Source organism: Rana temporaria, chromosome 2, assembly GCF_905171775.1.
Source record: "Rana temporaria chromosome 2, aRanTem1.1, whole genome shotgun sequence".
NCBI lineage: Eukaryota > Metazoa > Chordata > Amphibia > Anura > Ranidae > Rana > Rana temporaria.
In genome coordinates this window covers 363,090,400-363,112,615 of record NC_053490.1, presented here as the reverse complement: position 1 = coordinate 363,112,615, position 22,216 = coordinate 363,090,400, and the positions used below count along the sequence as shown (strand labels likewise).

The window sequence follows — 22,216 nt, the reverse complement described above, 5'->3', positions numbered from 1 at the left end:
TATCCGTATTAATTGGTCGAAGTCAGTTCTTTTCCCCCTAGACCCACAGACTATTGCTTTGTCCAGCCCCACCGCCCTGCAGTGGGTTACTGAATTCAAGTATCTTGGAGTGAGGGTGGCTAGGTCCCCAGCCCAGTATTACACGCTTAATGTGCTCCCCCTGCTCCAGCTCCTTAGGGAACGCTGTCGGTCTTGGTCTGGCCTTCCGTTGAACTTAAAGCGGGGGTTCGCCCTGTTAAAAAAAAAAAAAAAGTTTTTTTTTATTAGACAATTAAATTCGGCATCGTAGCGCGAGCTACGGTATGCCGGTCTTACATTTTTTATGCCCGTACTCACCGTGCTATCGTTGATTGAAGAATCCGGGGAATGGGCGTTCCTATGGTGAGAGAAGGTGATTGACGGCCGGCCCTGGCACGTCACGCTTCTCCGGAAATAGCCGAAATAGGCTTGGCTATTCACGGCGCCTGCGCATAGCCTGTGCGCAGGCGCTGTGAATAGCCGAGACCTACTCCGGCTGTCTTCGGGGAGCGTGACGTGCCAGAGCCGGCCGTCAATCATCCTCCCTCTCCATAGGCACGCCCATTCCCCGCGGGAGTCGGATTCTTCAATCAACAATAGCACAGTGAGTACGGGGATTAAAAATTTAAGACCGGCATACCGTAGCTCGCGCTACGATGCCGAAAGTAATGGAATAATGGGGTGAAGGAGGGTGAACTACCGCTTTAATCGGTAGAATTAACATCTTGAAGATGATTCTCTTGCCGAAATTCACTTACATGTTCCGGAACAGCCTGGCCTGGATCCCGGCTGCCTTCTTTCGGGAGGTGGATGGGTGTATTCTTTCCTTTATCTGGAATGGGGCTGTCCCTAGATTGGCTAAGTCCACGCTACAGCTTCCTACTCATCTGGGGGGACTGGCACTCCCGAACTTTAAAACCTACTGGTGGGCTGCAATGTTGGTCACGGTGTACTGGTGGTTTGCGGCCAAGCGCTCTAATGCTGCGGTCTGTGTGGAGGCGGCCTGGCTGGGCTCCCTGCGGGCACTGCAAAACCTGGCTTTCAGGGGCCTGCGGGCCTATGAAGGTCTGCCGGCTCCAACTAGAACTACCCTTAGGGTGTGGGTGGCGGCGAGACGCAGGTTCTTTCGTGCGGGGTGTTGGGCCCCGATACAACCTCTATGGGGGAATCCTAACTTGCCTCACTTTCGGTCCATGCCTGACCCTCAGGTTTGGGCGAGATTTGGTATTAAGACTTTAAGAGATATCATGCCGTCGGGAGCTTTGCTATCATTCTCGCAATTGACGCAGTCATATGGGCTACCGGGCTGGATGTTTTTCCGGTATGCTCAGCTTCGCCACGCAGCTAGGGCCCAATTTCCCACTTCGCCGGAGCTCAGGTTTGACCCGGTGGAGGATCTCCTATCTGGTGAGGACCTGCCAAAGCCTCTATCTGCCCTGTATGGCGTATTGCTTCCCATTGACTCCCATAAATTGGACAGGCTCTGGGACGCTTGGAAGGTGGATATCCCGGATCTAGAGAGGGAGGATTGGGCGGAGTGTCTGGAGCGTGCCCCCGGGTTGGTAATATCTGCGGGAGATAAGCTTGTGCAGACAAAATTCTTGCACAGGGTTTATTTCACCCCTGTGCGCCTGTCTAGGATATACCCGGGCAGGGACCCACTGTGCCCGCGGTGTCGGGTGGAGCGGGGCTCTTTCTTACATATGTTCTGGACATGTCCGGCTTTGGGGCCATTTTGGACGGGTGTGTTTGACCATCTGAATGCTCGTTTAGAGCTTTCAGTCTCCATGACGCCTGCACTGGCCTTGCTGGGCGTCATGGACGATGATCAAAGGACCCATCATAGCAAGCTACTGATCTTATACCTGTTGTTCTATGCCAAAAAAGAAATACTTACCAACTGGACCTCTTCTGCCCCCCCTTCTGTGTCCGCGTGGGAGAATAGGGTTAATGCAGCGTTGCCACTATATAAATTGACCTATATCAGTCAGGGGTGTCCCTGGAAGTATGATAAGGTGTGGCTGCCCTGGATGGAATTTTAATCTGCCGGGTGGCGGAGTCTCCCTGGGTGTGGACTCCGCCGGTCCGGGCTCCCGGGAGCACACTCCACTTCCCTTATACATTCTTTTGGTCTGGGTTGTGTTACTGATTGTACTGTTGAGCGTGCATGATATGTGAAATATGTGATTGACATGCTTTGTAATGCATTATTCTTGAATATCGAACTGTCTGTATTGCCGGTATATTATGTGTCTGTTTTTCCTTCAATAAAGCACTCCTGATTGTTAAAAAAAAAAAAAAAAAGCATTTACATCCCATTCAACGTTTAGGCCATAAGGTATATAACTTTTAAGTTGATATATCCAGAATACTTCTAACTTAGACACCCCTCTGACACTAGGTTCCTCCCTCCAGTGGGGGACAAACTTGTCAATAATTTGGAAGTTGGTACCCTCCAGTTTTTTATTGTGTCGTTCAAGGTAGTGTCTGGGCATCGTGTGATTGGTGTGGCCTTTTTTGATATTGGTGATGTGTTCACCTACCCTTGTGGAAAAGCTCCGTATGGTACGACCAACGTACTGTTTTCCACAAGGGCAGGTGATAAGGTAAACAATATGCTTGGTGACGCATGTGAAAAAATGCTTACACTCCTGTGTAAGTAGATCTGAAACAAACTGTCTTCTTTCTGCCACTCACATTGTTTAGGCAAACATTGTACCTCCTACAGGGATGGAACCCCTTGGAGAGGGGGAAGAAAGAGGGCTTAATTGGGGGATCTGAAATATTGGGGGCAATTTGATTTTTAACCACTTAAGGACCGGACCAATGTGCTGCTAAATGACCCAAGGGGTTTTTACAATTCGGCACTGCGTCGCTTTAACAGATAATTGCGCGGTCGTGCGACGTGGCTCCCAAACAAAATTGGCGTCCTTTTTTCCCCACAAATAGAGCTTTCTTTTGGTGGTATTTGATCACCTCTGCGGTTTTTATTTTTTGCGCTATAAACAAAAATAGAGCGACAATTTTAAAAAAACAATATTTTTTACTTTTTGCTGTAATAAATATCCCCCAAAAACATATCTAAACATTTTTTTTCCCCTCAGTTTAGGCCGATTTGTATTCTACCTATTTTTGGTAAAAAAAATCGCAATAAGCGTTTATCGATTGGTTTGCGCAAAATTTATAGCGTTTACAAAATAGGGGATAGTTTTATTTTTTTTTACTACTAATGGCGGCGATCAGCGATTTTTTTTTTTTTTTTTCGTGACTGCGACATTATGGCGGACACTTCGGACAATTTTGACACATTTTTGGGACCATTGTCATTTTCACAGCAAAAAATGCATTTAAATTGCATTGATTGTTGTGAAAATGACAGTTGCAGTTTGGGAGTTAACCACAGGGGGCGCTGTAGGAGTTAGGGTTCACCTAGTTTGTGTTTACAACTGTAGGGGGGTGTGGCTGTAGGACTGACGTCATCGATCGAGTCTCCCTATAAAAGGGATCACTCGATCGATGCAGCCGCCACAGTGAAGCACGGGGAAGCCGTGTTTACATACGGCTCTCCCCGTTCTTCAGCTCCGGGGAGCGATCGCGACGGAGCGGCTATAAACGAGCCGCGCAGTCGTCACGGATCGCTCCCTGCGGGAATCCGACCGCCGCATGTAGCCCCACATCTAGGCAAGGACGTACAGGTACGCCAATGTGCCTGTACGTGCCATTCTGCCGACGTATATGTACATGCGGCGGTCGGGAAGTGGTTAAGTGACGTGACTCCTGTAAATCACCCCGGCATTAGTGGGAAGCGAAGGTCCCAGAACACGATCGCTTTTTAGAACTCTCCAATGCTTCCCGATGATCTGTCTATATTGAGTAGAAAAGGTGGTAAAGAAGGAATTCTTGAATCTCGATTCTTGGGCAATTTTTTGTCGTTCAGTTGTTAATGTAGTCCGATCGATCATAGTGATCCTATCGATCTCACTATCCACATCCTGGCTGGAATATCCCTGGTCTATAAATCTATGTTTCAAGATTTGTGCCTGGACCTGGAAATCTGCGATGTTCGAACAGTTGCGTCTAATACGCAGCAACTGACTACATGGCACAGAATTTAACCAGGCAGGGTGATGACAGCTATCGATCGGAATGTACCCATTCCGATCTGTGCTTTTGAAATAAGTCTTTGTCATCAATTGGTTATCCTGAGCCTGAATCTCCAAATCAAGGAAATGGATACTGGAGAAACTCGCTTCATAGGAGAGGCTAATTCCAACGTCGTGGTTGAGGGTGGACATAAACTCATCCAGGGACTGTGTCGGTCTCCCCTACATAGGAGGAGGATGTCGTCTATGTATCGAGCCCAGAGAACGATCTCTGGCCGATTGAGAGCATAGACGACATCCTCCTCCCACTTTGCCATGAAAATATTGGCCAGGCTGGGGGCAAATTTAGCCCACATAGCCACCCCTTTTTGCTGCAGGTAGAATTCTCCACCATACCAAAAATAATTATGTGAGGTGGCGAACCTCAATAGATCCAAAATAGACCGTTTCTGTATGTCAGAGAGGTAGTCGACTCTGCCCAAGAAACATTCCACTGCCTGGAACCCTAGTTCATGGGCTATACTAGTGTACAGAGAAGCAACATCCGCTGTTACCAGCAGGATGTCGCCACTATACACCACTTCCTGAAGACGCGCAATGGTATGTCTTGTATCTTTTAGGTATGAAGGGATATCTTTGACAATTGGTTGCAAATGGAAATCTATATATTTCCCTAGGCGGGAGGTGACCGAATTAATCCCACTTACAATGGGTCGTCCAGGAGGACGTATGCTGTCCTTGTGGATTTTGGGTAAATAGTACATTACGGGGATACGCGGAACCCTAGGAATAAGGTAGCCACGCTCCTTTTTGTCCAGAATTCCCTTTCGAGCCCCAGCCTCAATAAGTTTAGTTAAAGAGGCTTTAAAACTGGATGTGGGATTTGAAGATAGTTTCACATAAGTTTCAGTGTCCCCCAGAATTCTGGACCTTTCACCATGATACGCGGACTTGTCCAAAATTACAATCTCCCCCCCCCCCCCTTATCCGCTGGGCGTATAACAAGATCCTTTCGTTCGCATAGGCTTTTTAGACCAATCTTAATGTTGGGTTTAGAATACATCCTCTTAAGAGGGAGTTCATCCAGGTCCTTTAGGACCAGATCCCTAAACACTCTGATGCTGGGAGCCATTGGGCATGAAGGATTGAAGAGGGATGGATTGGAAAGTCCCGTATGTACAATCTGGGAAGAGATTTCTGGAAGGTTGGGCCTACTGGGATTACTGATGAAATATCTCTGAATGTTAGTGGAGGTTCACCCTTTAAAAAAATTTCTGACATCACACAGAGTCACGCCATCCTACCGACAGAATGCCGGTGTTTTTTTTTTTTTTTTCTCAGCTCATACCTCTTAATCACGATTTTGACCTCACGGCAATCCCGCGGGAGTGGGCGTTCCCAAGCACTGCCTGTGATTGACAGGCTTCCGAACGGTGCATACTGCGGGTCGCAGGTTGCCGACAGAACCCGAACGTCGGTGCGCAGGCGCCGTATAGAGCCGCACCGACGTTCGGGTTTTTTCGGCAACCTGTGACGCGCAGTATGCGCCGTTCGGAAGCCTGTCAATCACAGGCAGTGCTTGGGAATGCCCACTCCCGCGGGATTGCCGTGAGGTCAAAATCGTGATTAAGAGGAGAAGCTGAGAAAAAAAAAACACCGGCATTCTGTCGGTAGGATGGCGCGACGCCGTGTGATGTCAGAATTTTTTTTTGAGGGTGAACCTCCACTTTAAGCTTACGTACATACTTCTGGATATCGATAAAGGTGTTAAACTTGTTCAAAGCCTTGGGGGGGAACAAATTTTAACCCCTTATTCGAGAACCACCTTTTCTGCTTCAGTAAGTTCCACCGTACTGAGATTAAAAATGCCCGCTCCTGCTATACCCGTCTTCTTTTTCGACCGGGGGCGTCGCCCCCCTCTCGAGCCCCGTTTTGTTCTCCCCCCCTGGGATAGTTTTCCTGGTCCCGGTAAAAATCCCCTGGGTAGGAAGACCTAGGTTGGTTCTGGTTGTAGTGGTATGGGGACCTCTCGTAGTGGTTATCTTCCCTCTCCATGTAGCTATATTGTTGATCGTAAAGTCTTTGTAAATAGTCACCTCTAGGCATAGGGGGTCCTCCCCCTCCACGTCCAGGGGTAACCTGAAAATTCCTAGGGGGGTACTCATTATAGCCCCTATTAGCATATGGGGATTGGTCATAAGTACGTCTATCTTGAGAACGGTCTCTTTGGTTGTTGGATCTACCACGGAGTCCCTTTCCTCTTCCCCTATTATTGGGTGGGTGTCCCCCTTGTTGAAAGGGTTCTAGGTCCTCCTGATCTGTTGGTGTTCCCCGTGTTCCTAGCTTTCCTGTAATGTGCCCTTTCTTGTTTTGCATAAGGACAAAGTGGTTTTGAGACCAAAACCTTCCTTCCTACCCAAGGTGGTCTCTTGTTCCTACCTTAATGAGGACATTTATTCTTCTTCCTCTGTCACCTGTCAGTTTTGTTTGCAATTTGTTATCTATCCCTCAGTTTATTGCTTGGGTACATCACATGGTCTATGAATACAAGTCCTGTACGATTAAGGTACGCAGAGTTTTGACTTATCAGTAAATTCCTCATCTTGGAGTACAGGACACAAGCCTCTCCCCTCTGTGTCTTGACCACTCTTTGCTTGCTTAAAGACTCCATCTCATGGATTGGGTGTGGTTATGTGGCTCTGTCATTGGCCCTAGCAAGTTTATTTGTGTCCAACACTGAAGGTAGCTGCATATAATCCATGGACTAGGAATACAAGTTCTGCACTGTAATCCAAAATAAAAAAATATACAGATAAGTCAGAAATCCTATATTTGGCCCTTACTATCAGAGAGTTTGCCAGCACAAAGATCAAACAAGCGCCTATTGCTCAGATCAAAGGAAATCCTGTTGCTGTCTTAACATTTTTTCAAGCATAAATTCATAGAGGATACAAAATATGACGAAGAAAACAATAAATCCTAATAATTCCAGGCTTTTGTTGCCTCAGCAATTGTCAGTGTTCATGGCTGCACAACAATAAATCCATCTGTAAAAAAAATGGGTCTCATAACTGGTCGCATAATTTGATAGCAAACCAGAAGCCACTTCTTACCAGAAAGAACAGACATGTCTGTTAATTATCTTGGCATAATTGCTAAACATTCTATGCACTGCAGAAGTGTAGAAATTGACATCAACCTGAAGAATCTTGATGTCTGTACTCTGCCTTTAAATGTTTTGGACGAAAATGTCTGGTGATCTGTAAACGAAAGCAAAGTTCATTCAAGCAGCATGAAAGCCATTTAGCGTCAAATGGCCATGGAGAAGAAACATTACTGCTTTTGTCTGACCAAGAAGGTCTTGCTTGAAAATCTACTAGTGACTGAATTAAAGTGTAAGAAGGCATAAGACCCTCCTGTCTTTTTTTTGAACTGTAGTTTATGACTTGCAGTCTTATTTTTTTTTTTTTCTAACCACTTAAGCCCCGGACCTTTAGGCAGCTAAATACCCAGGCCAGGTTTTGCGATTCGGCACTGCGTTGCTTTAACAGACAATTGCGCGGTCGTGCGACGTGGCTCCCAAACAAAATTGGCGTCCTTTTTTCCCAACAAATAGAGCTTTCTTTTGGTGGTATTTGATCACCTCTGCGGTTTTTATTTTTTGCGCTATAAACAAAAATAAAGCGACAATTTTGAAAAAAATTCAATATTTTTTACTTTTTGTTATAATAAATATCCCCCAAAAACATATAAAAAAAATGTTTTCCCTCAGTTTAGGCCGATACATATTCTTCTACCTATTTTTAGTAAAAAAAAATCGCAATAAGCGTTTATCGATTGGTTTGCACAAAATTTATAGCGTTTACAAAATAGGGGATAGTTTTATTGCATTTTTATTAATTATTTTTTTTTTACTACTAATGGCGGCGATCAGCGATTTTTTTTTCGTGACTGCGACATTATGTCGGACACTTCGGACAATTTTGACACATTTTTGGGACCATTGTCATTTTCACAGCAAAAAATGCATTTAAATTGCATTCTTTATTGTGAAAATAACAGTTGCAGTTTGGAAGTTAACCACAGGGGGCGCTGTAGGAGTTAGGGTTCACCTAGTGTGTGTTTACAACTGTAGGGGGGTGTGGCTGTAGGACTGACGTCATCGATCGAGTCTCCCTTATATAAGGGATCACTCGATCGATACGCCGCCACAGTGAAGCACGGGGAAGCCCGTTCATCAGCTTCGGGGAGCGATCGCAGCGGAGCGGCTATAAACAAATAGCCGCGCCCTCGTCCCGGATTGCTCCCCGAGGGAACCCGACTGCCGCATGTAGCGGGGGGGTCCCGATCGGACCCCCGACCCGCGGAAAGGCAAGGACGTACATTTACGCCCATTTGCCTGTACGTGCCATTCTGTGGACGTACATATACATGCGGTGGTCGGGAAGTGGTTAAACAAAACATCTGTCTTCCATCTAGCAAGACTCATTAACTCGGAACATGTAATCAAGACATGTATAACAATAGCCAAGCAATTGACATTTTCAGTAAGAGAGATCAGCAATGGTATCTTGAATATGTAAAGCAAAAAAATGCGGCGCTAACAATGGTTGAACACTCCTGATAACAAAATATAAGGAATGTAGTGTATATAAAGAAAATGTCCAGCTTAGTCTGTGACGTGACACAGTGAGAAGGCACCTATAAGGTGCTAATGGCACATATGATGATAAAAAGAATAAACCATATGTACTTAAACTGGGTGAACAAATAAGTGGTCAAAACGTGATGAAAGTGAATGATACGAACACCAATAACAAATATGTCACATATGAAATATTAAATAGAGTTCTTAGTGTGGTCAAATGAGTTCACTGGGTGTAGTGAGCTTGTTTGCATGTACTGCATCACCCATGGAGCTGGCACTTGTGTGAGATCCAACATCTAAGGAAAAGGTAATAAATGGATACTTTTACCATGAGCAGAGGACACGCACGTCAGCAACAGTGTATCAATTAAGCATAATCGAAATCTCCTGGGCTCGACCTCCAAGGAATGGTGTTCGGGAAGGAGCACTGAATGCCTCAAGGACCGCCGTCCAAATCTGATACTGCCAACCTCGGGTATGGAATGCAGGGAAGGACAAACAGGATCTCAACAGGCCAGGGTTTGAGATGTCCAAACTTAGGATAAAAATCGTGGAGAGAAACAAAAACGGCTCCACATGCAGATGAATCCGGGGTAGAATAGTAAAAAAAAAAAAGCCTTTATTGGCATAAAATCAAAGTAGAAATGGCTGAATTCAAACAGTTAGAAGGATGCATGTATAAGGTGATCACGAAAGTATAAAAATAGAGCGTGGTGTAAAAAGCTTGACAGGCTATGTACCCGAGCACCACGCCATTATAAATTTATAATATATATATAATATAATTATATTTGGACACTATATAATGGTGTGGTACATGGCAGGTTTATGCCCGAGTTGAAGTGCTCTAGCACGAAACATGTCGGGTACATAGCCTGTCAAGCTTTTTATACCACGCTCTGTTTTTATACTCTTGTGATCACCTTATACATGCATCCTTCTAACTGCTTGTATTCAGCATATTCAGCAATGTCTATTTTGATTTTATGCCAATAAAGACTTTTTTTTATACTAGTCTACCCCGGATTTATCTGCACTGTGTGGAGCTGTTTTTGTTTCTTTCCGATTTTTATTCTAAGTTTGGACATCTCACACCCTGGCCTGCTGAGATCCTGTTTGTCCTTCCCTGCATTCCATACCCGAGGTTGGCAGTATCAGATTTGGATGGCGGTCCTTGAGGCATTCAGTGCTCCTTTCCTAACACCATTCCTTGGAGGACAAGCCCAGGAGATTTTGATTATGCTTGATTGACACAACGTCGCTGGCGTGCGTGTCCTCTGCTCATGGTAAGAGTATCCATTTCTTACCTTTTCCTTATATGTTGGATCTCACACAAGTGCCAGCTCCATGCAACACATGCAGTACATGCAACAGGCTCACCATAGCTGTTTAGCAGGGATCTAAACACCTCGCTACTTCACCCAAGTGAACTCATCATTTGACCACACTAAGAACTATTTAATATTTCATATGTGCCATATTTGTTATTGGTGTTGGTATCATTCACTTTAATCGCATGTTTTTGACCATTTATTATTTGTTCAGCCAGTTTAAGTACATATGGTTTATTCTTTTTATCATATGTGCCATTAGCACCTTATAGGTGCCTTCTCACTGTGTCGTGTCACAGACTTAGCTGGACATTTTCTGTATATACACTACAGTCCTTATATTTTGTTATCAGGAGTGTTCAACCGTTATTAGCGCCACATTTTTTCGGTTTTCTAATTTGGGTGCAATACTTTCATATTGTTGATGCTGGCTGCTTCACTGTTTCACTAGTAGCACAACTTTTTTTCCTATTTGCTACCTTGAATATGTCCTCGCTACAAGTTTCTTTTAATCTGAATTTAAAATGGGATTGGATGAATGTACAGTGTGTGTGTTACCCTATTTCATAGATTTAAAGCCCTATTGAAGTCACACAAATAGATATTATTTTAACTTCTAAAGCTTTTCAACCCCCTCCTAATGAGCTGCCAATAAAGTTAGGAGCATTTAATATGATCATCTTATTGAGACTGATGTTTTCTTCTCGTTTCTGTCTAGCTTGTAGGTAGACAGTTGACTGCTTTGGGAGCCTGGTTTAGAAGAGGTTGTGTCACCCTATGCACAAGTCATTCCTGACCACCTTCGAGAGAATCCGCCTCCACATCTTATCGAATATGCAGATGTCCTGATGCAAGTCCCAGGGACCTGGATGTGTGATCCACACGATGTTGCTTTTCACTTTTCCAGTCTCTCAATGTCTCAAGAACTGCATACAATGGACATATGTGACTGTTGTATATTGTCTGCAAGAGGACCCTTCTTAGTTTCCAGATTTAAAGAAACATCAGTGTTATCTGACAGTGACCTTTGGGACATAATATTTCTAAAGCATGTCGTGCTATAATTTCATTTTTGTTACATTTGACATTCCCAGTGTTTAATATAACTGTTGCTTTTGAAATTATTATTATTATTATTTTTTTTTACTAAGAGGTTTTCACCTTTCATTGTTGAAAGAGGAGATGGTCAACCTTGCTTGTCCTCACCGAGTTTGTGCTTTTTTTTTTTTATATTGAAACCACTCTTCAGCGGAATGGTGGATGTCCTGCTGCAACTACTTTACTTGATGCAATTGTTCTCCATTCTATTAGATAAGGTTGTCCATATGCTACATGACAAGGTATCTTACTATAAAATATATTTTCATTCCTTGTTTTCATTTGTTTAGGGTGAGCTTGTGCCAAAAAGCCTCACGTTTCTTGATTAATGAAAATATATGGCTCCTCCAGTGCTTGCTTCACTTCTTTGAAGATCACCTGAGACCCTGAAAGCCAGGACATTCTGTAATGCAAGTTTTGAGCACCTACCTTTTAAGTAACTGCCTTCTCACATCTTCCACTTCATGCACTTTTGCTACTAATTAGTAATAAAGTGCAGTAGCACTTTGTTAGTAGCACTACTACTGGAGCCATGGGCATATGGACTATAAAAAAGAGAAAGGAAGTAAATAGGAATGTAGGGGGAAAGAGAAGGGAGAAGGGTAAGGGAATCCCAGGGGGCACAAGCACTTGTCAATGTTGGGTGGATAAGAGTGACTGGTTAAAAGACACTAACTGAGAATGGGAGATCCACGTTTGCCAGACTTGAGTAAGTTTTGATTGAGTGTCTGTCAAGATAGCAGTGAGTTTCTCATTTATCATGATTTTTTGTAACCTTGGTTTTCAGTTCCTCTCAGATAAGGGTCAGGTTTTTCAGTCAGCTAGCATTTTCAACAAGACAACAGCAATGGCAGCCACAATATTTGTCTAATGATAGGTTTACTTTGACAGCTGACAATGCACCTAACTGCCATCTTAATTACCAAGTCCTCTTTACAAAATGTCCACCTACTATGGTGCCAAAGCTTCAAGTCAGAGTTTAATGAGGGTTGTCTTTAATATCTCCTGTGTATAGACCAGCTTGTCCTACCTACACTGTAAAAATCTGACGTTCAAAAATTTTATACTGCATTTTTTCTTTTGTATGACATATATACACACACTCTTCTGTTGCTTTGCACTCATTTGTATACAGTATTAAATTGGTAAGACATGCAATCTTTTTATCTTTATTTATTATTCTTCTACAGCATTTAGATTACTTGACAAGCACCCAACCCTGGAATTTTTTTTGCTGTTCTTTTATCTTGAACCTTCTACCTTGCATTTTACTTCCAACTTTTCGTATGATTTTTGAAGAATGTGACATGTTTACAAAGCAACAGTGCCTTATCTCATCTAGATCAATTTGTTTGTGGAACCTGTGGAAGACCTATGCTAAAAAAGAAAAATTAAGACAGGGGTGACCCATTGCTGCCCTAAAATGAGAAATCACTACTTCAGGGGCCAATGCACTTAAATACATGTTGTCCAAGTTCCCCAATATAAATGAATGTAGATTGTTTTCTCATCTCAGCAGTTTTTATTTTTTATTTTTCTTTGTGCTTTGGGAGGCACATGAGAAGTCAATAGCAACAGGTATTAACTGGCTGTTAACTCTATCTAATCCTAAATTTAACACATTTTAAACATGCATCAACAATGCATGTCAACACACAAGGAAACACACCGTGATGAATGAGATTGTATCTGCTCATCGCTAATATAAAATACCATTCATCTCTACACATAGAGGTAGATCTAAATAAGCAATTGGAGATTTCTTTCCCCCAGTGATTGTGGTGCCTGTACTCATAGTAGATTGTTCTATGAGAAAGCCTTATGAACCCCATAGAGGAAAGGAGGTTGTGGAATTGAAATAGGCTGCAAATGTAAATTAAAGATGAACTCCAGGCAGATCTAAACAAAAATGGGTGCAGTTATGTTATTAAAAATCAATGACGTGTATTTTAGATGCATGTAGTGAAACTATGAAAATTTTACTTCATATCATAGTTTTGAAATCCGCTGTACTAAAGAACTCTGTAGAACGAGTTCAGAACTCTAAACCAACAACGATCTGTTGTTTATACATGTGCTAACCAGGAATATGCTGACAGAAGGGAGCAGTGTATCTAGAGGGATGACCTCATTGGTCTGCTATTGTTTCTTTATCCTCCATTCATAGTCTGGGGGCCTGGCAATGGTCTAGCTATATTGTTTAACTGCAGTATAGAAAAGTAAGGTCACTAGCCTGGTTGTACTCTTTAACAAGGCTGTGTAAACCTCCGGATTGGATTGGCAGGATTATCCATTCGTATTCCATCCTTCCGTAGACAACACAGCTTTTACATATGTATTTAAACTGAGTATTTGTTTGCCTGGAGTTCAGCTTCAAGAAGCTGTACATTTCACTGCAAAATTGATGGATGACTGGGGAATTATTTAAAATTCATCTTTGCCTGTAAATAGTCAGGCTACATGAGCTCACACAAACCAGAAGAATCCTCTAACGAAATTTCCAATTTGTTTCTTGTGATGGCAGGTGTGCTTTTATCAGTCAGTTAATACGACCTGCCTCAAAGGATATTTAATATTGTAATGATCAGCTATGTAATTGATTATTGCCAAGTAGTTGCTTTGCAGCACCAAGGTCATGGGTTTGACTACTCCCCTGAAACTATATTCATATAGAGTAATAAAGCTTCTAAATGTGTTTATGTGGGTTACTACTACAACTACAAAATATGCCAGCAGGCCAATTGGTATTTGAACAACTGCCGCCCTAGTATGATTCTGTGTAATAATATAGGTGGAAGAACTTTAGACTGCTGTCTCTTTTTGGCAACCAGGTCCTGTTGTCAATGTAAAGTACTCTTTACAGTGCTGCATAATATGTCACTGCTCTATTAACACACAAAATAACTACAATACTGAATCATCCAGGCAATGTAGATGTGGTGTTTCTAGGAATAACATCTTGCCTGTCTACAAGGAATCCTTTAAACTACCAGATATTCAATTAGTATCTCAATGTCCATATTGCGACTGAAGAAACCTCCTCCCCTTAAATCTTGTTGTTCCAGACCTTTCGGGGAAGGAACATCAGCTGGAAGTGTAAAAATAAGGTCTTGGTAAAAGTGACTCAAGGCGTTGTTTGCCATGTACTTTTAAAACAGTCCACAGTCTTTCAGTGTCTCTTTGATGATGATATCAGTTACAGCATCAAACACAAATTTAACATTTTGTGTGTCTGTGGCACAGGTCATGTGACCGTAGATCTCCTTGGCATCTTTCCTCATGTTTAAATCAAGAAACTGTAATTTAATATAATTTCCTGCATCATCATATGAGTTATCACCTATGAGAAAATAAGTGAGTTACTAGGTATTCACTTTTGAATTGCAAGTAAACAAAATGTATCTATTCTGTGCAATAATCTCCTACCGTCATAATCCGGGAAACAGATGCTTAAATGAACTTTTTTGATTTTCTGCTCAAAAAGATCTTTCTTGTTCAGGAAAAGGACTATTGAAGTTGCAGCAAAGAACTTGTGATTACAAATACTGTTGAACAGATGAAGGGATTCGTGCATTCGGTTCTGAAAAGAAAAATTGGTTTAATCGCTTTTTTGAGGTATGGAGCACAATATTTTAAAATGGAAATCCATGCAGAGTTCCTATTGCTTACACATTGAGGATTATTTATTAAAGGAGTTCTCTTCGCCCAAATTTTTTTTAATTATTCACTTCAGTTATCCAATCATGTAAAAATAAGGCATTTTCTTTCCACATAAAACAAGTGAATATTGACAATTTAAGTCAGCCTAAATGTCTTTGTGCCACCTATTTGCCACCCTATCTGTTTTCCTTTGGCAGACAATATAGTACTATTTCCTACGCACTTGACATACACAGAGTTCTAAAGTAGTATTGCAGGAGAAGAAATTTAGTTTTTCCCATTCATTGAGGGACACAGGAAGTTCTTAACCATTGGGTTATGCTGCCACCTACAGAAATGCTGATCACTGTCCAAGGATAACCCCTCTCCTACTACCAGATTTTTGCTAGTGTCCTAGGAGAATGGACATCATCTTTAGTTCTGCTGTGTTAAAGGCTAACCTTTTTTTCTTTTTAATAAAAATGTTTCTCTACATCCTTGCTGGTGTTTTCTCTTTGCAATTATTCAACATGGTCATTCTCAGCTTTTGGACTAGCGTGTCCAGAACCTGATGGACTGGCTGTTGCAGGTATAACCTAGGAGTAACCTTTGGGCACTGGGTTCCATGTGGGGTACTTTTCCGGATTCCATTCTGGTAAAAGTAAGCTGCAGCGTGCTTTCCAGGTCCAGAGATGCTGGCATTGCCTCAGAGCTTGCCCTGTCTCAAGTTTCACTCAGTCTATTACTACATTATTGATGCCCTATGAACCACTCTAGGGGAAAGGCTAGTTGCTTATACCAGTGTTCTCCCCAGCCTTAAAGGAGAAGTATGGGAATTGAGTTTTTCCCATATTTATACTTGCCTCGGTGGATGGAGCATCAGACCGATGCTCCATCTGTCCCCCGCCATTTGTGCACGGAGAACCGAGCCACCGAACATCGCCGCTGGCTCAGTTCTCACAGATCCCAGAGAGGAAAGAGGCTGACTGTCAGTCAGCCTCTTTCCTCTCTGCTTCTCCACGCTCATTGGAACGCTGAGCAATGAAGCAGCGGGGAGAGGCTGTCTCAGCAGCTCGCTGATAGGCTGAGACTGCCATCAATCAGGGCAGCTGGCGGATCCACAGGCTCTGGAGATCAAGGGGGCTGATGTTCCTCCACTGTTTGGTGCAATATCTTTGCCCATTCAGTGAGTGTCTGAGACACCAAAGTCGCAGCCAAGATAGGCCGCAATGATGACCCCAGCATGGTGAACATGGAATGGCTCACCGCTTCGGACCAACTATCAGTAGGGTCCTTAATGCAGGGGTCTCCTCAATCGGAATAGTGGTTACTTTATTTAACCGAGGGACCGGGGGTTCAAGGACTGGAGGAGAAGCCCATTTTTTCACAAGGCTCTCTTCAAAGGGATAACGGACCGCCAAGCGCTGAGGGACCACAAAGAACTTCTGCGGCCGTTCCCATTCCTTATCTATGAACTTATCAAAGTAATATACATAAGGAAAAACCTTTAACAGAGCGGTTTGTTTTGTGCGACCCAAAGGAGACTGACCCCTCCATGGATGATTCAATTGTATCCTCCAGCTTGAGGGAGTCCCTCACAGCACTGATAAGTGCACTTACAAGTGCCCTGTCTTGGGCTGACCTGGAAGAAGGGTCCTGCTCACTGGGAAGGTCCTGGTCCGCATCCTCTGACACTCCGGACCCGGGGTCCTGAGCCGCAGCCAGGCCTGAATCTGAGTCAGAGCATTCTGTGCCTGGCAAAGATCATGTCTGGAAGTGGCATACCCCCTTGCCAAGAACCAGCACAGGCAGCGTGGGTTCCCAGTCCTAGTGTCCTGGGTGACTGCACTGTCCGCACTATAGGACATTTTTGGGCAGGGGCTCGCGCAGTAGCTACATTGGGTTATGGCCTGTCTGTGTTGCTGACCAGATGATGCACGGCAGTAATCCTGGTAGGGAAAAATCTTTTCCAAGCGCCGGACGCTCTGGTTTCAAGCCTCTTTTTCGGCGTAGGAGAAGGACTAGCTAGTGCCTTTTTAAATAGCATTTTTTAAGCACAGTCTATCAGGAAACTACGGGTGGAGGGGCTAATACTACATTTTGGGCAATGCAGACTACAGCTCAGGCAGATACAGGCGACCTTGGCACCATCAGGACACAGGTAAAATGGAGGTTGCTGTACCTACCTACTTTCACTTGTGCTTGCTCCTAGGTTTTCACCTAGCCTGTAATTTGTCACTTGTGGCCCCTTGAGTTGGGGTTAATGTGACAGGGCACTATTTACCAGGGAGGATAATGAACCTGAGTAGTGCCAAGATCCCTTACGCCTGTGCAACCAGCTGTAGGGGATCCCTAGAAGGTGAATCTGGTGAGGTTTTACTGGCCCCACTACTTAGCTGAATTCATGCAATAGGCCCAGTAAAAAGACATCTCCCTCTGCTTTAAGGGGAGAGGATGATGATTCTTTCTGTATAGTTGCTAAATTCCCTGGCATTAAGGGAACACAGTACAGTAAATCTTCAGTAGTTGTCCCTAGAAGATGGGATGTTTTTTTTTTTTTTTGCTTTACTTAGTGTAGAGTGTTGCAACAAATTTACATTTGCATTCCTAAGTCTGCAGGTCATGGGTTGTAGTTATGCATTTTGGGGTGGTGTTTATCCTGCAGCAAAATGTTATCCTCTACACATGAGGCCACGGAAGAGGTATATGATAGTTTATATTGCTGCATTTATGTAGTGCTTGTGTGTCCTTGCGCCAAAAGAAACGTTTGTACAGTGGTATAACCATATTTGGCATAGGCAGCGCAGTGGCTTGGTTGTTGCTGCTCCTACCTGGTGGCCCTAGGGTTATCGGTTCAGATCAAACCATGCCATCAGAGTCCTGCATGTTTTCCAAGTATGCAAGTGGCGCTAAAAGCCGTGGCTGGCAAAGGCAGAACATAAGGGCAGCAACTTGGTTGCATACTTTCTGCCACTTTACATAAGGCTCTGACAAACTCAGCCAGTAGCAGTGCCTCCTCATCTTCATCAATGATTGCAATAAGTGAGGAGGTTGCAGGCGCAAAAAAAAAAAATACATGCATGTGCAATTAGGCGTGTATGTGTTCCAATTAGCAGAAAGAGGGGTGCATTTGGAGGCTTGTTCTAGCGTATTTTTGGCATCCCATAATCTTTAAAGTACAGTAGTCAGGTTGGCATTTTAGGCAAACCCCCTACTTAGTCTTTTCAGGTTGCAGTGGGTGCACCGTAGCTTGGGGTTTCGGCATTGCTTGGAATATCAGCACTGTCTCCATATAACAAAGCTGTTGTGTATATAATCTTATTTGTGGAAATTAACATGGGTCCATGAAGGGATAATGTATGTCTCAAGGCACTAGCTTTGTCACATTCACATAGAAGGATGTAGATGGGGGTAAGTCACTAGACGTATGCCTTTGTTGCAGATCCTTATGTTTATATTCTATATAGGATGGTGGTTTTTATATCTCCACCCTAGTTGGGGCTAGTCTCTATTGAGAATTTAAGATAACTGGGCCCACCATATCTATGATAATTATGGTATTTCCAAGGGTGGTAAAGGTCTTTTGGACTTTTAATGACTTAAATAACAAGTTCTTGCTAATCTTCTCATGGGCTGTCCTGGAAGACGACTGGGGAAAATCAGAGTTAGACTTACCAGTTTCCAGGACAGCCTGGAATGTAATGGTTATGTTTGTATATGCTTTAAAGTTTTGTCCTCAGTTTTTTTTTTTTTTTAAAACTGACCAGTTAAGCAGAGGGACTGCCTTTTTAAAGTGTATTGGTGATGTGGTTCCTGTTCGAGGAGGTGCTTCTCCCATGGGCTGTCTTGTTCTTACAGAGTTACCGGTAAGTCTAACTGAATAAATAAAAACATTTAAAAAACAGTGCATTTTTGCCCATCATTGGAATCGGGTGGATGCAGGGCGGTATTTTAATGGTGGGCAGACCATTGATCGATCAATGTGAATAGAGAATTCTGTTAGGTTCCCACAGGCTGCATGAACAAAAAAAATACAATATATGCCCAACAAGGACCAGCAACATACTGGTAGGTTGCTGGAATTTGAGTGGTTATACCAGAATGATGCCAGCAGGTTTAAGTGTCATCTTGGTGTAGTTTTTTTAGCCAGCTGTCGGCTTTAATGTAAAAGCAATCCTAGTGGCTAATTGTCCCACCAGGAAACACGAGAATGCAGCAGGTGGTTCCGCCAGCTGACCATAGAGCTGATCGGAGACCAGAACAGCTCCAATCCTCCCTATGGCCTAAGAAACCAGAAGCTACGAGTATTTCTTCAAATTGTTTTTTCCGGATATAAACACCCCATTGGAAAAGCATCTTATCACACTGGTCTTGGTGTGGTCAGATGCATTAAGGGCAGAAGAAAGATCTAAAATCTAATAGACCCCCAATTTTTTTTTAAAAAAAGAGTACCTGTCACTACCATAGGGTATATTAACATTCCTGTGATAACAAAAAAATTATATATATAAAAAAATAAATGAAAGGGACAGTGTAAAAATAAAACCGCAAAATAATTGAGTAAAAAACATAAAGCACCCCTGTCCCCCCTTGCTCACGTGTAAAGGCGAACGCAAGCATCTGTGTCATGTCATATGTAAATCGCAATTGTACCATGCATGTGAGATATCGGTACTAATGTCAACTCGAGGGCAGTAATTCTAGAAGTAGACCTCCTCTGTATATCTAAATTGTTAACCTGTAAGACGTTTAAAGGATTTTTAAAATGTATACAGTTTGTCTCTGCTGCATGGGCGTGCACAATTTTTAATGCATGTCGTGTTTGGTATCTATGTACTCGGCATAAGGTCATCTTTTATCAAACATTTGGGCAATATAGTGTGTTTTTGTGCATTAAGATTCTAAAGTATTTTTTTTCCAAAACAATTGCCTTTGAAAAATCACTGCGCAAATGCCACGTGAAAAAAATTGCAACACCCACCATTTTAGTCTGTAGGGCCTCTGCTTTAAAAAAAATATAATGTTTGGGGGTTCAAAGTAATTTTTGAGCAAAAGAAAAAATTTGTTCATGGAAACAAAGTGTCAGAAAGGGCTTGGTCTTCAAGTGGTTAGAAGAGTGGGTGATGTGTGGCATAAGCTTCTAATGTTGGACATAAAATGCCAGGACATTTCCCACCACTTTTTTACACAAAGTTGTCACTTAAATGATCTATTGCTCAAACATGCCATGGGTATATTTGAAATTACGCCCCAAAATACATTCTGCTGCTTCTACTGAGTGTGGGGCTTTTTGGGAGCCTAGTCATGTACAGGACCCCAAAAACCAATCACTGCCTTCATGCTTTCTAAGCGCGTAAATTGTTGATTTCACTCTTCACTACCTATCACAGTTTCAGAGGCCATTAAATGCCAAAATGGCACAACCCTCCACACTATTTTGGAAAGTAGACACCCCAAGCTATTTGCTGAGAGGCACGTTGAGTATTTTGCAGATTGCCTTTTGTCACAAAGTTTTGAATTTTTTTTTTTTTTATGCACAAAGCTGTCACTGAATGATATATTGCTCAAACATGCCATGGGCATATGTGGAATTACACCCCAAAATACATTCGGCTGCTTCTCCTGAGTACGGGGATACCACATGTGTCCGAAATTCTGGGAGCCTAGCTGTGTACGGGACCCAAAAAACTAAGCACTGGCTTCAGGCTTTCTAAGGGTGTCAATTTTTGATTTCCCTCCTCACTGCCTATTACAGTTTCGGAGGCCATGGAATGCCCAAATGATACAAACCCCCCCAAATTACCCCATTTTGGAAAGTAGATACCAAGCTATTTGCTGAGAGGTATGGTGAGTATTTTGCAGATCTCGCTTTTTGTCACAAAGTTTTGAAAAAAGAAAAACAAAACATTTTTCTTTCCTTTCTTCATTTTCCAAAACAAATGAGAGCTGCAAAAACTGTGAAAGGCAGTGAGGAGTGAAATCAACAATTTACACCCTTAGAAAGCCTGAAGGCGGTGATTGATTTTCGAGGTCCTGTACATGGCTAGACAGAAGTCTTGCCAGCTGATCACTTCCTTTCTACATTGTTTATTATGGAGAAGAGGAGAGGGTAAGGTTTCTGTAGCCCTGTGCAAGAATGTTGTCATGCTGCTTTTCCAGAGATACAGTATGAGTGAGCTTTGTCAACCTTTCACAGGAACGTTTTTACTGGCACATTGCCAGGTCATAATAAAGAGAAAAAAAGAAAAACGCCTTATAGTGACCACATGTAAATATTAAAAAGCTGCAAAATTATACAATTTTGTTACTGGATTTTTAAAGCAATTTAAAAGAATTTAAGTTTTCAGAAAAGTTGGAGGAACAACATCACCCATATAATATGGAGGGAATCATTATGGGGCATGTATGGTGTCTTTCAGTAACTAGAACTCCTTATATATATTTTACTGCATAATGCATGAATTGCAACAGTCCATACATACCACTTCCTCATCCTCCACCAGAACCATGTCGTAAGCACTTAGTGCCCCACAAAATATAATGCAGGTAACTCCTTCAAAGCAGTGAATCCACTTTTTGCGCTCTGACCTCTGTCCTCCCACATCAAACATCCTGAAAAAGTAAACAGCTTTAAAGTTATTTTGATCCGTGTAGTGCATCTCAATGCTTTAAAGCAGAATTCCAGCTTTCAGTTCACTTTAAACAGTTTGTTTTGGCCAAACTGGCCCAATCAAATGTTCTCCATTACCCATTGTTGTGTGTGCTGTAGTAGCATTAACTACATACAATAAGCAGTGCCGTGTTCAGGCAGCAGCATGGTCGATGTCTGTCTCCTGCCAGAATTAAATAGTCTTCCTGAGTGCTTCTCTGCTATTCAGGGGAAGTCTTGTATTTTTATCAATGAATACAATGCTTCATCTAATTTGGAGAAGGTGGACTATGAATCTAGCCAGAGGAAGCTTTGTATTCATTCACAGAATACAAAGCTGCCTATGAATTGCTGAATGTCAATCAGACCAGCTCTGCATTGTTCTGGGTGTGAGGTGGAGCATCAGAGGAAGCCTTGTATCCATTGATAAAATGCAAAGCTTTTCCTGATTTTTACTTGCAAGGCACTACACTGCAGACTGGCATGGCATGTGCTTGCGTCTGCCTGGGCGTCATTTTGCTAGTTACCCGGGTGCAGGAATGTGTGCTCTCAGGTTGCTGGATTACTACTGAGCAGAACAGCACCCAGTCATTCAGCTACCGGTACTCTCAGCCACAACACCTGCAGCAGCCTACAATGCAGTTGGCGGCAGTACAAAGTATTGAAAAACATGTCTTTTGGGGTGGCTTGACACTTAAGTGTTCTGGCTTGGGCCACCATTCCTCTCAGC

General features: G+C 42.9%; 2 protein-coding genes across 3 annotated transcripts in view; one reads left to right on the top strand and one right to left on the bottom strand.

The window, feature by feature from the left end:
• GNAI3 (G protein subunit alpha i3) overlaps positions 1–12,262 on the top strand; it is a 105,946-nt gene extending 93,684 nt beyond the window's left edge. Inside the window, exon 9 of the mRNA XM_040337640.1 lies at positions 10,819–12,262. The gene's annotated coding sequence lies outside the window, so the exon portion shown is untranslated. The remainder of the gene's footprint in view (positions 1–10,818) is intronic.
• A 98-nt stretch (positions 12,263–12,360) lies between these two features.
• Positions 12,361–22,216, bottom strand: part of GNAT2 (G protein subunit alpha transducin 2) — a 73,848-nt gene continuing 63,992 nt past the window's right edge. For both annotated transcript variants that reach the window (XM_040337641.1, XM_040337642.1), the window contains exons 6-8: positions 21,320–21,449; positions 14,625–14,778; positions 12,361–14,538 (exon numbers count right to left, since the gene is read on the bottom strand). In XM_040337641.1, the coding sequence (XP_040193575.1) occupies positions 14,348–14,538; positions 14,625–14,778; positions 21,320–21,449 (475 nt within the window). In that variant the 3' untranslated portion in view covers positions 12,361–14,347. The remainder of the gene's footprint in view (positions 14,539–14,624; positions 14,779–21,319; positions 21,450–22,216) is intronic.